This window comes from Oratosquilla oratoria, chromosome 9, assembly GCF_046742065.1.
Source record: "Oratosquilla oratoria isolate Oo_2021 chromosome 9, ASM4674206v1, whole genome shotgun sequence".
NCBI classification, from domain to species: domain Eukaryota; kingdom Metazoa; phylum Arthropoda; class Malacostraca; order Stomatopoda; family Squillidae; genus Oratosquilla; species Oratosquilla oratoria.
In genome coordinates this window covers 56,741,212-56,762,060 of record NC_134785.1, presented here as the reverse complement: position 1 = coordinate 56,762,060, position 20,849 = coordinate 56,741,212, and the positions used below count along the sequence as shown (strand labels likewise).

At 39.8% G+C, this 20,849-nt stretch overlaps 1 protein-coding gene across 3 annotated transcripts in view; it reads right to left on the bottom strand.

The window, feature by feature from the left end:
* LOC143028436 (putative sodium/potassium/calcium exchanger CG1090) overlaps nucleotides 1-20,849 on the bottom strand; it is a 384,909-nt gene that overhangs the window by 53,250 nt on the left and 310,810 nt on the right. For all 3 annotated transcript variants that reach the window (XM_076190528.1, XM_076190530.1, XM_076190529.1), the window contains one exon: nucleotides 4,564-4,664. In XM_076190528.1, coding sequence (XP_076046643.1) covers nucleotides 4,564-4,664 — 101 coding nt within the window. The remainder of the gene's footprint in view (nucleotides 1-4,563; nucleotides 4,665-20,849) is intronic.

The following is a 20,849-nucleotide window of genomic DNA, read 5'->3' as shown; positions in this document are numbered from 1 at the left end:
CATTTAGACGACGACCTCCCACAAAGAACGTCTTAATCTGAGAGACTTGTACCACGTTTTCACGAGAGTCCACTATCTCACCAACACCTGCCCAGAGGAATGATTATAGAGGAGAACAGGAACACTTGTTAATTAACATCTGCGTGCCTTATCACATGGAAAGAACATATAACCTCCTGCTCAATATTATTTAATTAAGGTGCTGCATCTATGTCACAGCTACATATGGTTACTTCTGCAAACAAAAACACCTTTGAGCTGCAGCTGGAAGTAAAACACCTTTATACGACAACACAGACATTGATGTTTTTCCAGATTATCACAGAATGCAAACCTAGCCTTTGTTTCCTATTCTTCAGTATACTTCTAAACATTTTTCACCTTAATAATGATAACTAGCAAACAAACTGTAATGATGGGTCATATCATCTAATATTCCTTCGAAAACAAAATATACATAGGCTGTTGGGGCCATACTTTTACTTTCTTTCACAGAATTTAACTAACTTACTTTCTAATTTGAAAATTACCGGCAGAGCTTTTTTGATGAGCCAGAAAGCCAAGTAAATTTAACTAGTAAGCCGGGTAGATATTCGTTCTCTAACTACAGAAAGCATTCGACAGGAATGGCGAATGGTTTCAAAGTATGGCCCTTACACAACACAGTAATTGTCTATACAATGTAAACGTACATGTGTATGTATGCGTATATATATATATATATATATATATATATATATATATATATATATATATATATATATATACACACAACCAAATAATTCCGACAGTTGTCCCCGGACTCGAACCCGAGGCTTGCGCGGTGGAAGGTCTTTGCTCTACCGACTATGCTACCGAGACTATAAATATACATACATATATCATATGTATATATATATATATATATATATATATATGTATATACATATGTATATATGTATACGTATATATGTACATACATATACATACATAAATACTGTAGATGTATTAATAATTACATGTCGCAAGTAATTAGATAATTATTGAGGGGTCTGGTTTGACAGATTGCAGCGATCGAGCTAAAGTCTTATTACTGCGGTGACCCTGATTTACTGTGAGTAATGATATCCAACACATATCGTGCATAACAACATGTAACACAGGTTTCGGCTATGTTTTAGATATCGGAGTCACTGTTTCATTCCATTTCATACAGAGGCGTGTCGGTGTGTCATGTCTATAAGTCATGCAAACAACACTTGTACACGAAACTCTCTGAACATAGCAAAATAAGAACATTTGGACAACATTGTTATATACATATATAATGACCCCTTTACTGTCGACATTATACAGAAAATGTATGTTTTCCTATCGATGTATTTTGAAAACCTAGAAACAACATTTACATTTAAATTTAGGTTTACATTTTTGTATTTATGTTTACATTTTTTAATTTAATTTAGATTTAGAAACAACAATTATTTCCCCGTTCTGGGGTAATGACTGCATGTTATCATGCACTAGTAATTGCATGGTAGTATGAAGTAATTACTTTAGGGACTGTTTTAGGGCGCCCATAAGGATTAGAGCCACACATCATTTGTCTATGTTAGAGTAAAATCTCTACTCGTAGAGGAATGATACTACCTTCATACTACAGCTCCATCCTTTATGGTGTTCCCTTGAAACTGTCCTTTACAACTTATTATCCTATCTCTTCTTATTCCCTATGTTGGGGTGGAGGTGAAGGGTGAGAGAATTCTGCCACCGTGATGTAGTGTGCGCATGGCCATTGGCGTGTATGTCAGTGGCTGATGGTCATCTCAAGGCCCTCAACCATCCAATTCTGTAACAAGCCAGTTCCCCAACTTGTGAAGTGTACGTTACAGGTTTCTTCATTAGTCGTTAGCTGTTGGTCATAACCACCCATTTGTTTAGAACGAATTTCGGAGATTCGAAACCGACCAGACGTCTTCGGCAAGCTAAGTGTAGATGAGTGAGTCGGAATAAAGCAACTAAAATCTTTGGTTGTCTTTTTTCAACCTCGACTATTACAATCCAGCTGGGCTTTCTACAGCATTAGTGAGTTGGCGAAGGTAAAATCCGCGGCCAGCGTGGACAAACTTGCCATAGATCTTCGTTTGACATGGATTTTGACAACGCGATGCATTCGGTACCGGAGTGGGTGGAGAAGTTGGAACTGGTGTGCCGGGTCCGTGGCGTTACTGATCTACATAACGTCGTGCCAATTTGTCTCTACCAGCTGCGCGTTCTTCGTCCATCATCAGCTCAGCAGAGTCGATAAAGAAATCTTCAAAAAGACAAAGGCCAACTTCACCTCGGCAACTGCCGTAGACAAGTTTATTGCCTACGAATAGTTTGTTGCCCGTAGGCTGCGCGGAGGGGAGTTAACTGATGTATATTTGGCTGACTTGCGCTGACTGGCTTTGTTAATCGAAGAGCTTCCAGACACCGGTTTGAGGTGTGCTATGTGGCCGGCCTTTCCGAATCCACTCGCCACGTCCTGAGAGGCTGGGTCGCGCCTTGAAGACATGGAACTCAGTCAACTTCTGTCCCGTGCATGAGCCGTTCTGGCGGAAGAAAACGTTGCAGCGGCGACGGAGTCTGTCTCTAGTCTTAACGTCGGAAGGCTGCGGCGTCTGCTGATGTCTTGTGTCGATCCTGTGATCAGTAGAACCATTATGTTCGCGACTACCTGGCACGACGCGGCGACATGCAGTGTTATGAATGTTGGCAACTAGGCCGCATTGCCTTGTGGTGCCTAGTAAACAGACTAGGACTGGCGGCACCAGTGCAAGCCTCCTTTCTGAATTGTCCATGAATGTTGCGCTGCCAAAAACGAGAATGTTAGTGAACGGTAAGAACTTTAACGCCCTTATTGACACCGGCCGTATCAAATGTGTTGTGCATTCTCCTTTGTGTTCACGCTGGGCGAAATAGAATGTCCACGTGACCACGATGGATGGTGAATGATATGAGTGTATGGGGACAGGTGAGGTACAAATACAATTGTTTTCAGGTGCATATGTAGCAAACACACATGGACAAGCCTACATACCACTGGACAATAACAAACGAGTATTACACATGTCTACTCTTACTAACACCTGTACACCTGGACAATGGTATATCAGAATTATGCAAATACTTCTTTCGTCGCACTACACATGTAACGCATTTCTATATAATTTTCTAGTCACGAAAGAGATTTCTTGAAAACAAAATAACATTAACTCAACAACACTTGTATAATTTTGATATACCATGGGGCAGGCTCACGTGTCCCAGGTGGTCAGTTTTAGTCCTTGTAACATGTACTACTGTGCCTGTTGTTGGTCTTTTCCATAGCACATAACGAACACACCTGCCAACATTTTTTTTATAAAGTCTGTATGGCTGGAGAAAAAAGAAAAAAGTATATGAAAAGATCACTGAAAGAATGTCAAAGTCTGACAAATGTAAAAAGAAAATAATAATAATAACAAATAGTAACAAAAAATAACAAATAAATAATAACGACAACAATAATAATAATAGTAATAATAATAATTTAATAATAGTAATAATAATAATAATAATAATAATAATAATAATAATAATAATAATAATAATAATAATAATAATAATAATAATAATAATAATAATAATAATAATAATAATAATAATAATAATAATAAAATAAATAGTTATATAAAAAAGAATAGTCACTTATCTTTGATATATTACATTAAAACACAGCTAACGCGTGTTCTGCCGGTTACCACCAGTGTACAGTCACGAACAAAAGTTTTGACCCATATCGATTTTTTTTAATGATACAAAATTCAAATTCTTTGTCTAATATTTTTTTCTATTCAAGCAAATTCCCAAATGTTAACTAAATATTACACAGGACTCTATATCATGTACTCGACAAGAAAAACAAATCATATTGACGTCGTGCAAACTGTAGCTTGAGTAAAAACTTTTGTTGGAGACTGTACATCAGGACACTTGTGTACAGAGACCTTGCAGTTAATACTAACAACCAATCAGAACGTAAACATCATTCCCTACAGTGGGATTTATACACAGAAACCTGTTCGTTGTTGAAAGGTTTTGGGCAAACATTTATACAGACCTATCGTTATCATAAAGCAAAATTAACCTATGAAATCTACATATGATTGGGTCAATTGACAGATGTTGGACACTCCATCGATGTAGATCAGAAATGACAACAATTTGTCGAAAGGAATATTGTTTAACAACGGCAGCGCCGAGGATGAGTTGACTGGCACGTTGGCTGTGTGGACCAGTTGTTGGCTTCATAACCTACATAACGCATCATGGTAGCCGAATTCTCATGGCAAACACTTTTTGCAGAGGACGAAGGTAGCCAGTGGATCATTAACACGGTAACCGTGGTTAGATTGCTCCAATAGATCGGCATGCATCTTTGACCATCGCAACCACCCCTTCCATACTAAGAAGAAAGCCCCGTCCCTATCATGATACCCGTCCCTCGTGATAACTGCATTTGGGGAAGAGCTACCGTACATATAGCGTGTTCGCACGTACCTTTGCTACGAAGACGGCGATGAAAGCCGTGGCCAATTCGGGAGCTGAAGACCCCGCTGCCATGAAGGTTGCCCCGGCCACGTCCTCTGAGAGTTGGAGCGCTGAAAGAAACAGTGAGAGGTTAGTAAGTGACAGAACTAAAATACACGGTTAAATTGAGTTAGTTAACTAATCTGTTAATCATAGTTAATCGATTTATAGTGCCAGGATTCCAACCATGGTAACTCCACAGTTCTCAGGAAAACGATGACGACCATTGATCTAATCCATAATGCTTAACCATAAGGTTACACTCAAAAGAAATGGGGAAAGAGAAACTGAAGACAGCTCCAGAGGGAAATAATGCAAATTCAGCACAAAGTCAGACAATTAGTCAACCCAAGGACAACTTTATACAAAACAATGAGATACCCACAGGTCTAAAACGAACAGAAGTAGACAAGTGTAGAACAGAGAAAGGTAAACGGACAGAGATAGACATGCTCTCGGGAATAGAATGCAGGAATTCAAGCAGATGCAGTTATTTGAAAAAACGAGTTTCTCTTCGTGTTTATAAACAAAGACTTAGAAAACTGAAGTACCGTAATAAAGCCACTGACGCTTAAGACCATTTCAATATCAGTATATCTTAGTAAAGAGTCAAAGAACTTAAATTCTCAACCATCCGAAATAGAGAAGTTTACAGAAGTGACATGAAGGAGATTGGTGCAGTCTTGAGAATCAAAGGAAAAGCTAAAACTCTTTATTCAACAGTGGACTGCAAATGGATGATTGATTGATTAATGGATTAATGGATTGACTGATGGATGGATGAATTGATTGATTGGTAATAGACTAGACGGGTCAGTCTTGGGATAGAAACGAGTTAGACAGGACGTCTCGGTAGGGACATAGAGAGAGGACAACTGGCATGGATGGATCCTGAAGCACGAACAAAACCAAAACAGACAGAAAAGTAGAACGGGCAAATACGAATATGCAACTCTCAAATCTGTCCTCTGGCGGTTCTTGCAAGGGAGAAAGAAGGAGGAGGAGAAAGCAGAGGAAGAGGAATAGAAAGAAGATATATTACACGTCACAGGACGTCACAACTGCATGTCACAGACATCGCGTACGTCGAAGCAGCAGCACCAAACGGCTGTTGAGCGTCAGGTCTAACCAGAATCCGACTGGAATTCTACTTAACAATGGAATTAGGCCGACCTGACCTGGACCTTATAGGGCACCTGGTCCGCACAACGATATGGCCGTTGAGAAGCTTACGTCCACAGAAGGAATTATCCTTATACTTTATATTTCACAATGTCTATAAAGTAATGTCGTAACACATTCGTAAAGATTCAACAAAAACCCACTGTGTTGGATAAGAAGAAATGAAATAAATGAATTCCATATATTTCGATCACGGACTGTGATCCTCTTCCACTGAAGAGGATCACAGTCCGTGATCGAAATATATGGAATTCATTTATTTCATTTCTTCTTATCCAACACAGTGGGTTTTTGTTGAGAATTTCACAATGTATTATTGAAATATGCCATGTACTTCTATGTATCATAATTGTATATATTTTGGTTCAATATTACATGTATCACCCAGCCATGTAAATATCTACTTCCGTCACATTATAAATATATACTATAAGACAAAAGTTGATGTAGTGGCAACCGTCACAGCCTTCGTGGTCAGTTGCCTTGTTTCTTAGCGGATATCACGACTGGCTCTGCACAAGACAGCTGGCTGCGGTTTACTGGAGTAAATCCGTAGAACCAAACAGCCTTTACTTGCTCCGGTACTCTCATCGCCTCCATAGTGTGGATCACAGCCTTCCACATTTTCTGGTGTCAGAAGTGGGATTTCCAAGCATCAACTCTACCATTCCATCGAAGCAACAACTCTACCACGCAGCTCCACTCCTCAACTCAAGTCTACCCAGGGATTCTATCCAACGTAGCCAGCAACATTACTACGAGGCAATCAACTCCAACGTAGGCAGCAACATTACTACGAGGCAATCAACTCCAACGTATCCAGCAACATTACTACAAGGCAATAAACTCTAACTAGTCAGCAACATTACTACAAGGCAATCAACTCCAACGTAGCAAGCAACATTACTACTAGCCACAGATCGCCTCCGCCATTACCATACACGAACCTACATCTAGACTCGTTTTATCCAACCCCTCCTAGGGCCCTCCACTTCTCAAAGGAAGTATCTTTCTACACTACGGCTCCCGATATATATATATATATATATATATATATATATATATATATATATATATATATATATATATATATATATATATATCTTTAATTGTGTTGCATTATAGAAGAAGAAGAAGAGGGCAGGATAGATAAGATGGGGGAGAGGGTGGGAGGGGGGATTTGGGGGTCTAGTGGAAGGAGAGAGTGAAATGGAAGGAAGTAAGAGTTATGATAGATGTGGGGCAGACCCACTTCCTCGGTTAATTTATAGTCTTTAAGACTTTTTTTTTTTTTTTTTTTTTTCATTATAAAACTTCACATTTCCTCTTATATACATATATTCATACTTAATTTGTTTTACAATACTGTGCCATCTGTGTTCGTCTCATCTCACCACCTCAATAGACGAAGTACTGTATCACACCACAACAGTGAAAAACAAACATGAACCCAACCGCTCTATGCTCCAGCTTGTTGTTCCTATGGAACTCATTTCTGAAGTTATTTTATCTACCCATCTATTTATTTATTTATTCTTATATTTAGTTATGTATATATCTATTCATTTACTTGTTTATCTACCTATTAATTTTTTATTTACCTATCTATTTACCCATTTGTTTACTTACTAAATTATTTATTTACTTATATATTTGATCTATTTATTAATATAGTCAGGTTAGGTTACATTAGGCAAGGTTATGTAAGGTTAGGTTAGGTTAGGTTAGGTTAAGTTAGGTTAGGTAAGGTTAGGATAATTTATGTTATTAGCGCCCGATAAATATTTTTTATTTTCTCGACATTTTCAAAATTACAACATTGGCGTGCACTGCGTAGATTTATATATCAAATAAAACTTTTTTCTTTTTTTTTTAATTAGCGCCATTATTACGATTAGTTTCCCACGAATTCTTATTGAGAAATATTTCCTGACAAAAATGTATCTCATAGAAAAAGTGCATACAATTGAAATGCGTGATTAAAGTTAAGTTATTAGCGTCCGATAACAATTTTTTTTTCATTTTCTCGACATTTTCAAAATTACAGCATTGCCGTGCACTGCGTAGATTTATACATAAAATAATTTTTTTTTAATTAGCACCATTATTACGATTAGTTTCCGACGAGTTCTTATTGAGAAATATTTCCTGATAAAAATGTTTTTCACAGAAAAAAATTATATAATTGAAATGCGTGATTTAAGTACGAAACCCTATATTTACCCAATTTCCTAGGGAGTAGTTTACACACGAGGTTTTTAGATTCGGCGGGAGGGACCTAAGATGGTAACTTTACTTTATCGCCCTCTCCTTATCTTTCTCTTTTTCTCTCTCTGTCTTTCTCTCTCTCCCCCCCCCTCTCTCTCTCTCTCTCTAGCATTCGCCTGCATTCTGTCTCAGTCTCTCTGTCTCTCTCTCTTGCTTTAAAACTCGCTTGTATTCTGTCTCAGACTCTCTGTCTCTGTATGTCCATCGCTCGTAAGACAACCAAGAATCAGCTGACAAAAGTTGCGGTGTTGTTATGAATTCCTCCTCTGATTTGTTACCTGATGACACTGGGACCTTTGGACCTATCTTCTTCCTGTTTCCTGTGAGAGCCGAAGACGCTTATGGATCTTTCGTTCAGTGTTGGCCTCTTTCTGTCGACAAGATGTCGAAGGCTCTTGTAGCAAGCACGTCCAGAAACATTTCGCAAGACTATATTCCGGTCGCATTGTGGAGGTTCGTTCTATATTTGCCTTTGCGTCCAATAAAACCTTAGGTCTTCTTCGACTGAATGAAATAATCTGATGACAGTTTAAAGTAGATGACCATCTCTTGGGTTGAACAAGGACAACGTATCTTACTGGTCCCAAGCCTGTCCTTTGATAATCATTAGTTTTCCCCCAAGAATCCAGACGGAACTCGAACGCACAGGCTTCAACAAAGGGTAACCTTTGTTCTCACCCTCTTCCAACCTTGACAGAGAGAGAGAAAGAGAGAGAGAGAGAGAGAGAGAGAGAGAGAGAGAGAGAGAGAGAGAGAGAGAGAGAGAGAGAGAGAGAGAGAGAGAGAGAGAGAGTCCATTCCAGTTGTTTTGTTCTCTGGACTTTGATGATACTCCCTTCCCGCTACCTGACGCCGAAACACACACACAAACATACCTCGATGGCACATTTGGAGCTTCGTCCCCGGTGGCTTTGTCATTCTACATTATCATGGAATTTAACATTTCATATAATATTATATACATGGAACTAAATCAGTAATTAAAGATATTTCAACATAAATTGGCCTAACAAGGTTAAAAGAAATATCCTTTAATGCCTACAAATATTCCTCTTTTTCAGTTTCCATATAGTCTAATTCAGGCAAAAGGTAATGAAATGTTTGTAGATTTTCTTTTCTTTCTTAAATACCGATTACACAGCGTGTTTCTCCTGATACAATCTATGAATCCCGTGAGAATACGCACTGTTAGCTCCAAGGTAAGTTCTGCAGTGACGTCATGGTTTCTTTAGTCCAATGATCTTTAACTTTATATTTAAGATTCTTCCCTCCTCCACCTTTTCTCCAATCAAATTCGTTGTTACAAATCTATATGCAATATTGTTTACCTAAGCAATCTCGAATCTCTGCATAACTTACATAGGTTACAAAATTTCTACGTCAGCAAAACATATACACGACATACAGACTCCCGGCCATTTTTATGACTAGGCGGAGAGCGAGCTTGCGCAAACCTTCGCCTACGAACTGTGCTGTTTACAAACAGCCGATCCATAAAAATGCAACCCTCACCATCTACCCCACTTTCTACCAGCCTCTTACATTTACACTTATCGTGATATTGTGGGGCTGGTACGCTTGTACCTCAACCTTGCCGACGGTTCGGGACTGTTCGTACATGAACGCAGAAGACGGTGTCCACGCTATAGCCACATCAGTGAAAATACCCGGAGGAAACTAATGTATCACACACAGAGTGATGCCCAAGTCGCATCAGATCCGAGGTGAGCAGCAGTTAGGGGCCATTATTTAGAGTGAATGTCCATCCTAACCTCTGCGCCGCGACCAGGATTCACCACACGGTTACCAGACGCACGCTCTACCAGCCGAGACAACAACACCCCCCGTCACATACACGCACGCACACACACACACACACACACACACACACACACACACACACACACACACACACACACACACACACACCTACCCTGTCATCGTAGCAAGGGGATTGGCCCTACAGTGACCATCGTTCTTGTGTACATCTTTAGGTGCTGCCAAGCCACTTTATTCAGCTGAAAGAGAGACCCCCGTCTTATAAGACTTGTCACTGAACAAGTTGGAGCCTCCTAGGGCTTCCCCCCCTCACCTACTCCTCCCCTCTCCTCTTTATAATTTAATTCACCTTTTCTTTCAGTCAACACTTTTCATTCTCTCAGTCTTACTCCCTTTTCTCCTTATCCTTTTGTGCCCTCACCATATTTCCCTCGACCATCTTTCCCTCTTGATCTATTTTTATTTTGCCTTTTTCCCACACACTTTCTTCCCTCCCCCCCCTACCACGACCTCTCTTCCTCTCCTCTTTTCTCCCAAACATTTATAGAATGAGTATTATGCTCAAGTTACATGGGTCCCCTTTTGGCCGAAGTCCTGAGGGGCCATCCATAGGTCCCCGGCACACACACACGCACACACACACACACACACACACACACACACACACACACACACACACACACACACACACACACACACACACACACACACACACACACACACACACACGCACGCACAAATACATAAGCACATCGATAGGAGGCAGAGAGCTGAGGGTAGATAGTAAGGTAGAAGGGAAAGAGTGGAAAGGGAGGGGAATGAACAGAAAGTGAAGGGATGGAGAGTACTTAGGAAAGGATAAAAGGAAGGGGACAACGAGATGCCGGATTTGCCGAGGGATTACTGGTTGCCTGAGGGTCGAGACCCCTATTGCAATGTCGAGGACTTTCGACCCTACGGTCCTTGGCTCGGGTTTCAGGAATTTCTGCGTGGGGATTGCTCTTGAAGACCATACCGATCCTGTTTTCGCAAACACACGCACTGTGTGTATGTGTGTGTACCTGTATGTGCGTACGTGTATGTTAGTGATTTTGTGTTGAAATGCAATTTTTATAATTGTCATGTCATGAGCTGTGTGTACTATAATGTATAGTATGTGTGTCGAATGTGAACACATATATTGCTATATTTGATTAAAAGAAAATAGATATATATCCATGGTAACATGAAGATTATCACCCACCCCTCTCCCTCCACTATTATTCCAACTATTTCTGCGTTTCCTCCTTTTCCTCCTCTCCTTCCTGCTTCTCTTTCTCATCTTTACACTACTCCTCTTTACTCTTCCTTCCCTTCTTCATTTATCGCTGCTCTTTTCTGCCTCGCTTCTCTTATTTCTTTTCGTACTCTCCTGTCTTTTTCTACCCTCTCTAATCCTTTCCTTTCCCCTCCCTCTTCCCTTTCCTTTCCTCTCCCACTTCCCTTTCCCTAACCCTCTCCCTCCACTCCCATCTATCATCCTCTACTTCCTCTCCCACACCTAATCCCTCTCTCCCCTGTCTTTACTCTCTCTCTCTCCCCTACAATGAATGTTCCAATAGACGATCTCGAAGCTTTGCCGTCTGTGACGCGACTGACTACGAAAAAGTCAGCGAGTTCCACTCGAAGAGTTCTAACCAATCAGAGTTAACCTCACCTCGAGCTCTCCCATTGGCTCGAGGCAGCCAATCAGTGATAACTACATCACACGAACACTCTCAGTGATCCTGCGGTCCATATACATTACTCCCCAACACCTGACGCGCAACATTTCGTTCCCTTTGTTCCCATTTCTTTTGTTCCCATTTATTTTGGTCTTTAGCCTCCTCTGCTGTCGACCGGTCCGGCACACGCCTGGCCTCTTCGCTAACGCTGGCGAGCAGGTTTACGCTTAGACAAATACACACGTTTCCCGAGTCATGTAATTTTCGGCTTTCAGAGTTGTACTCGGAAGAAAAGAGATGCACAAATCAGCACTCGCCCGCCTGCACCCCGTACTGCTATCGGATCCACTCTCTTGACTACGCTTCGGATATCGTCCATTGCATCGCTAAAGGCCAAACGCCCATTGCCTCGCTAAAGGCCAAACGCCATTGCTTCGCCTGGGGTTAATTAGCAACGCGCTTTGCCTAGCATGGGATTAAGTAGCAACGCCACACGTGGAAAGTCAACCCTACTCACTTCTCGTAAAATACATACACACACCTCCCACGAACATAACCACGCCCCACGCACAAACATCTACACGTACTTTTTCTTCGACTAAAATTCGCTTCCTTTCTAACTTTCTCTTATACTACATCTTCTCATTTCAGTTTACCTCCCACTAAAGATTTTTTCGTTTTTCAACCTTTTTCTACTACTACGCCTCCTACCATTTTCTCAGCTTTTGGCGATTCTAATCGCAGGCGTCGGCGCCGCCGTCCAAGTTTCTTGCCCGTTTTTCCCGAGCCACCACCATCAAACGCCCCTTTGTGAATCGCCCATGGAAAAAGCGCTTATTGGCAATAGCCCTCTTTTATACACTACTATCTTTCAATTTTCTTACAGACATCCTTCCGGTATGTTGCAACGCTTCAGTCTTCGCGTGAGATCATCTTCAGGCTGAATTGATTATGGACAACAGACTACCTAGGGTAGATCCCCCGCTTTCGATGGCTTTTATTTATTTTTGGGGGGGGGTGTTAGGAAAATAATAGTAGTGTATAAAAGGGGCTACTGTCAGTGATCATTTATAATGGATATTTATTAGGGGCTGTATCGTGGTTCAAGAGACCTCGAGGTTTGCATCTAAATCAGGCAAAAACAGGGGAAATGGTCGGAGACATAGTTGTAGAAGAAGGTAGAAACACATGTTTTTATTTATATATATATATTAGTGAGATATAAACTGAAGTCAGAAGATATAGTATGAAAGTTAGAAACTAATTAAGTTTTAACCGAAGAAAACATATGTATATGTTGGTGCATATGGGCGTAATTTTTGCTCGTGGGAAGTGTGTGTATGTTTCCTGCGAGAAGTGAGTCGAATTTACTTCCCACTTCTAATAGTCACCCCTATCCCCTGCCCTCTGCCTCTATTGCTTGACAGACATAGAGACAGGAGAAAAAATATATTTTGGTTGTATAAAAAAATTCACCAATATGCAGCTATCCTCCACCCTCTGAATGTGCTGAATGATATTCAGAAGGTTTTACACGATTTTTCGTGTACACCGCAAGGGATAGAAGTGAAGATGACGAATCGCCTGTTTCGCGAGACCTGGGTGTGATGTGTCGGATCTGGTGTTTGTGCTTGGTATACATTTATCAGAAGTCGAGGCGGTTTATTCTGAGCCGTCTGATGGGATTAGTTGTTTGTGGGGTATGTCATCTGGCTCAGGCCCAGAGACTGGGATAGTAACGGACTCATCAAAGCTAAGTGCAATCGACGCTTGATAATTCTTCCTGTTAGTTCTAAGAGCTTAAGCCTATCCGGGATGGTTTTGGATCTCACTCTTTTTCTGCAAATGTGTTGGGTCCAGGTGAGGCATGATCTTCCATTGGGATGTTCGTGTTCTTTATCTTAAGAAGAGTTGTCGTGATTATTCCGTTAGTTTTCTGTAGTGGAAGCATACAGATTTGCCTTTCGACGCACAGGTCTGAATCCGCCATTGTCGCTCCCATATATGTATCCCGTAAAGTTCCCTACAAGCGTTTTGTGTCTGCTAATGTGATTAGTGTCGTCCGCATACGAAAGAGTAAGAGCTCGGTTGTGTGGGTAAACCGCCTCTGGCAGGTCGTTCGTATATAGATCGTATAGTGGGGAAAAAGACTGACTTCTGAGGCACTCCAGCCTTTGACGCAAAACATCGGGACAGGCAGCCCCAGCCACTTTGTTCTTTTTGTCATCCAGGTAGTCAAGAGAAGACATGTGAACGGCAGTGCAAATTCGAAATAGTGGTACCATTTATACGCCTTCAGGCCAGACCGTATCAAAAGCCTTTTCGACATCCTTACAAACTTAGTAACCATGTAGTAGTGAGCGCTGAAACTATCAGTTGTTTTAAAAAATGGTTAGACAGCTTTATGGATGGGGATGACAGGTGGTGATGGATACGGAGCTGCCTAGTGTAGGCCTTATGGTCTCTTGCAGTCTCCTTTATTCTTATGTTCCTATGTTCTTATGTAACCAAAATGGTTTTACCAGGTCAACCGTCTGATGGTCTTTAATCCCATTGAGTGATCACGAAAATGACGTATTCTGCACCTCGCTCCTGCCGAAAACCGAACTGGCATAACGTAATTTGTAATCTTAATTTCATAAAGTCTTTATTCAGGCGGATAATCTGTTAAGCTCAGAGTGGGGAAGGGGATGATGTCCTTGCCTTGTGGTAAGCAGTTGCACAGCCAAGGGTTCGAGTCCCACACTTATCGGATGATTCGCCTGAATAAAGACACTGAGGAATGGTCAGTTTAAGTTCCAGACCGTTTCCTGAAGCGATCAGCGTGGCGTAAGGAATAACGTTTTTAGATTCTTGGGAACCAGTTGCACAACCATGGTTCGGGTCTCAGTGGGGGAGCTTGTTAATCAATTTATCATAAAGTCACACACACACACACACAAACACACACACGCACACACACACACATACACACACACATACACACACACACACACACACACACACACACACACACACACACACACACACACACACACATACACATTCACACAAATACACGCAAGCACACACTCGCGCGTAATGTATACATTATATATATATATATATATATATATATATATATATATATATATGTGTGTGTGTGTGTGTGTGTGTGTGTGTGTGTGTGTGTGTGTGTGTGTGTGTGTGTGTGTGTGTGTGTGCAAATAACCAATAGGGAAACGAGAACTGGGTAACCGAACGTTTTCGTCTATTTAAGACATTTTCAAAGGTACAATATAAACAAGAGGTATAAGGACATTATATACAGTGTACACAGAACATAAAAGAAACTAGGGAAGGTCCACTGTGACTAGCTCAACACAGGTTGTCAATTTACATGCCTACCATCTACAACTTTTTTTAATAATAAAATTATCCAATTTGTACAATCCTAAACTCGTATTCATGTTGTTCTCAAAATTATTCTTCATATAGCATGATTCAATAATATTTCTTTCCATATAAACGCTCTCGCTTACGCGAAATATGCTCAGGTATATTAGCAAACTGTAGTAGCAATATGGAATACACATATTGTATATTGCAGGAAATCTGATAATGGCTTAGCCTTTATTTGCCTATTTTCGTATACCAACAAAATAATATATAGTTTTCCTTGGGAAAAGATAATTGCTTCCACATTCGCTTGGGATAATTGAGCTTTGATTTTCACTTCATATTTGAAGGATGATCGTATGGATACATTGGCTGTTTAGTGTATTCCAAATTGTATTTTGATTTTTGTTGTTGTTGTAAATTTTGGGTTCCTTGGATAATTGAATCTAGAATAATCTTATAATTCCGTTCGTCTCCGCGTCTATTCACGACAAGAGAGAGGCTTTGAAACTCGCTTCCTTTTTCTGTATTTCCACATGCCACATGAATTCCTTTGAAAGGTGAGTTTCATGACTTTGATTTGGAATGATTTAATCTAAAAAAAAATATCATTTTCCCGCATTTTGTTTTGTAGCATATTTCTTTTATATTTCTCTTTGAAACATATCGATAAAATGAATTCTAGATCTATAAGAAATAGACGACGCGTCATGTACAGGTTTGCGCTTTTATTTTTTATTTTCCTTTGAATATATATATATATATATATATATATATATATATATATATATATATATATATATATATATATATAAATATATATATATATATATATATATATATATATATATATATATATATACATATATATATATATATTTATCCTTTCTTGCCGAAAGGTTGACGGCACTACCGTCGTCCATTAAATCAAATCCTTCTCGAAAGCATAGGTGGTATGGTCGCCTCGGGAGGACCGGGCAGAAGCTGCCTCCCTCTCTCTCTCTCTCATCCTCCTTCTGAGAGTACGCGATTCCGTCCTCGTGTTGCTCTTAGCTTTTACCATATTGTGGTTGTGTATCCTCCCAAGGAAGGAGGAGTCCCCTGTAGGACGGGGATGGGGGTGAGAGGGAACGGTAGTGAAGCGTCTCTGGGTCTCGGTTCTTTTTTTGTGGCAGCGAAGGACAGAAGAGTGGGATTGAGGATTCTCGGCTTATTCTGCTGAATGTGTGTTATCTATGTTTAACGTTTGTTGAGAATTGTCTGCATTTATCCCTTCGGTTAAATGAAATGGCTTGGCAGCAGGTGTAATGAATCATGGAAGCCATAGAACGAGGCAAAAGGTTTAGGCTAAATTTGTCTCTGTTTGGTCTTAATCTGGGGAAGGGAATGTGTGAAAACACGTGCTTGTTTTAAGTGCAGAAGACCCGCTTTCATTTATCAGTCGAGATGAGGAGGAGATCGGGGGTGGAAAAGGAGATGAAAGATAGGACTAATGAAAAAGTATTGGGATGGTTTGGACACAAGGAAAAAATGACTGAAGGAAGATTAGTAAAAAACATTGTGGAAGGCACAGGTGGAGGGAGTGAACTTGAGGCGACGACCGAGGATGAGATGGATGGATGGGGTGAAAGGGGCGTTGAGCAAGAGGGGAATGCCTGTTGAGCAAGGAAGAGAGAAGGCAGGAGATAGGGGTGAGTGGAGAATGGCTGTGTATAGATGATACTGTGATGCAAGGAAGGGATATAGGGATAACCCGTCATCCATGAGGAGATAAGATGAGAAGGAGGAAAGGGTGGCGGATAGGAGTGGAATAGGTGAGAATGAAAAGGATGGGAGTGGATACGTGTCTTTTGATTTGGCTACCTCTCATATATGGTGGGAAAAGTCCTTGGTATATAGATCAATTTTCTGTACAAATCTAGACTTAAACATGCTACACAAGAGGCGATTCGATGACATTTGTGCTCGGTTGGTGTTTGTTAATCCTGTCTCTCACAAACATTCACTAACAAAGAACTTGATCACAAATAACACAGAAAACACAAACATTCACTTGATACACTCATCCATTCGTGGTAGATTTCCCATGCTGTGTTGTGCTCTTTGCACTGTGAAAACCCCTGTCAATAGCAGCAATTTTTTATTTTTATTTTTTATTTTTTCCGCTTGGCCACAGCTGTCGGGAACCAAGGCATCAAACCCGCAGCGAGTCCGCAGGACTCAAACTCACGACCACCTGGCCATGTGTTCAAGATGGTATCGACTGGGCTTCCCCAAGGTTGATACTGCACTGGCACTGTAAACTCACATACACGCTTCCGATGCTAGGGAGAGCAGTTGCCAAAATGTTGGTGAATCGGTCCAGAAATCGGTCCATAAATGGCAAAGGGTTTCCTTCATCTGAATGAAATTGTTTTCTGGCTGACAGAATTAAGTAGATAGGTAAACGAATAAACGAATAAATAAATATATGAACAAATTGATAAGTAAATATATAGATAGATAAATGAATAAAATGTAAATGTAAATAAATAGGTAAATAGCTAACTATATAAACGAATAGAGAAATAAACGAACGAATAAATAAATAAAAATTAACATGTCTGTTTTTGGCAAAATGATCTAGCCGGTGACGGTGATTTGGTAACAGTCCACGAGAACCTGATTGGCTGAGAGAGTGGTGACGTCACGGCTTTATGGTCTCTTGCAGTCTCCTTCATTCTTATGTTATGTTCTTATGTTAACTGATTGGCCAAGAGTGGTGACGTCACGGCAACGGACACGACTGATTGGCCGAGAACGCTGACGTCACGGCAACGGAGACGATTGATTGATAGCGAGCGAAGCAAGCTCGCCCTAAGGCGCCCGCTCTCGAAGCGAGCAGCGCCGTAGGCCAAGATCCCATAGCGAATCCGGCGCTTGTAAACAAATAAATAGATAGAGAATCAAATATTTCATTTTTTCATTTAATTCTTTATTAGTTAATAAGCAAATAAATAAGTAAATGAATAAATAGGTGAATTAATAGATAAGTAAAAAACAAATACATTGATAAATGAACAGATAAATAAATGAGTAGATAGATTAATATACAAGTAGACAAATGAATAAATTAACTAATCAATCAATCAATAAAAATAGATAAAGAGTTGTATAAAATGAGTAAAAACAAATAGATAAACTAATGAATAAGTAGATATATCAACAAATAAATAAATAGATAAACTAATCAATTAATAGAAAATAGATAAACAAACAAATAGTGAATAGGAAATAGATAATAGGTAAATAAACAAATTGATTAATTAATCAATTAATTAATTAATTGATGAATATATAAATAAGTAAATAAATTTGTTGATTAATTAGTAGATGAATATATAGCTAAATAAACAAACAAATGACTGAATGAATAGACAATGCGAGGAGACACATAAAGAGGTTGAGTCGTCATCCCGTTTTCTATAACTTGCACAACAGTCAGACTTCTCCACTGATCTCCTTTGCGTCGCCTTGGGAGCAAAGAAAAACTCCTTCCGCACTGGGCGGTACTCTTTCTTTTATTCTTGCTGCCGGCAGGCGATCTTTTTCATCCTATCGGTAGTCGTGAAGGGTTCAAACCAACTACTAATTCACGGAGATGATGTAAAATATCGGAATCGTGGAGCCGTTTCCCCCTTTTTTTTTTTAATCTTCTCCTCACTACTGTTGCATTGCTCTTCGTTACCATACGAGCTCATAAAGCTGGCGTGAGACAGAATTAACGTCGTCAGGGAGTTTTGGTAGTTCCTTGGTTTTTATGGCCTACTAAACGGCATCTAATGTTTCGGAAAGATTATTACCGGGGTCTTGATTTTGGGCTTACCTTCTCTCGGAAGCGATTAATGGCATCAAACCCAATAGGCTTTACTCAATCTCATTTTAAGTTGATGGTGACCTCCTTCCACCGGCTCTATTTACGATACATCGCGAGGTGATAGCCATGGGCCATATTCGCCAACCCTGGTGAACGTTTTAGGTCAAAAGAAAGTAGAATTTGACGGACTTTATTGGCTATATTTGTGAAAATTTCTGGTAGATTTTATAGGTAAACTAGTAAGAAGGATAAACTTAACTTTTTCTGTAAAGACTATAACACAAAGTGGATTATGGGACGACTTACAGACAGAAAGCTGACACTCTACGTAGGATTATCTTCAATGGAGCATAAGGAGTCTTATGAGAGGTTTTTATTGAGAGTCTTCGGCCGCCCCAAACTGGTAGCCTACGTCATTATGAATCGAAGACCGGAGTAGTCTATAAATCTAAATGCTCAGAAGAGGTATGTAATCCCCTCGATATAAGTTATGTCGTCCACACGATCACGACCCTAAGGAGACGACTGCAAGCTCATCGTAACAACGGAGCCATCTACCAACACTTTATCGATTTCCACGACAAAAAACCACCTTTACAAGAACTCACTAGGGACACAGATATCATCTACTATTACAAATATTACGAAGTTTAATATATAATTGTTGAGAGAGTGAGCATCACGCTGCAAAAACCTACATTAAACATTCAGATATCAACGGATTATGTCTTTCTATTACGAAACACAGACCTTCCCCACGGGATATATAAACATTGGTAATACTGTGTTAATAGGTAGAACAAAAACTCATTATGGAGTATAATCCTTGCTTGTGTTTTCTTACTTGATTGGACGAGACAAAAACCCATTGTCCAAAGTTGCCTCCTCCCGCCACATCCAACTCAGCCTTATAACCGTATACTAATATAAACTTTCATTGTATATTGTATTATCCTGAAGATAAACATATGAAATGGTTGAAGTAGCTGTCAGTGTAAATGGATTAACATTCTGATGCCTTTCGCTTTTTGCCCCAGAGTTTGAAAAAAAAGACAGAAATTGAGAGAAATGTTCTCTTAAAATCATTGACGCCACTTGTGCAATAGCATTCAATAGAAACTGCTTAAGAGAAAGCCTTTGCCCAAGAAGTATATGGATATATGTATATGTAATGGAAGACAATATAAATACAGACATAAAAAGAAATTGAAGAACGTCATATCAACATACAGGTACTTCAATGGCTGTCTCCTATAATTTGTCCATGTAGTCTGAAGATGTCTTAATAGACGAAAACGATTGCCATTCCAAACCCTTTATTTCCCTGTGATTTCTGACACACACACACACACACACACACACACACACACACACACACACACACACACACACACACACACACACACACACACACACACACACACACACACACACACATATATATATATATATATATATATGTTGAGACATTCTGACAGGTTGACGTAAGCGGAGTAGGAAACACAGGAGTCTTAGTATCGAGTTTATTCTTGACTACTGTAGTTTCGCAGGTATTGTTTTTCGAAAAAGCATACCAGCGAAACCCGGCAGTAATAAAATCAATACTAAGACTCCTGTGTTTCCTACTCCGCTTACATATACATATATACATATATATATATATATATATATATATATATATATATATTTATATATATATCATCATCAATACATGTACACAACATTCACACACACAACATTCATATACATACTATACGTAAAGGCAGAGAACATTCTATCTCACGTTCTAGATCCGGTAGGATGTAGGTTAGGATTCAGGAAGAGAAATAATGATGGGAGGGGAAAGGGAGGAGGGAATCAAAGTAAGGATAAAGGAGTAAATCGGAAATCGAGACGATGCGCGAAGAAGAATGTTGAAAGAAGAAGGAAAGGAAGGAAGGGAGGGAGGGAGAAAGAGTCCGAAGGCAGTTCGGAAGTGGAGAAGAAAAGCGAAATTTGGAAATTGAAGGAATAATGATTGCGGTTGTAAGAGTCAGTTACAAAGAAGATAAGGAGGAGGAGGTGGAAGAGTAGGAGACAGAATAGGAGGA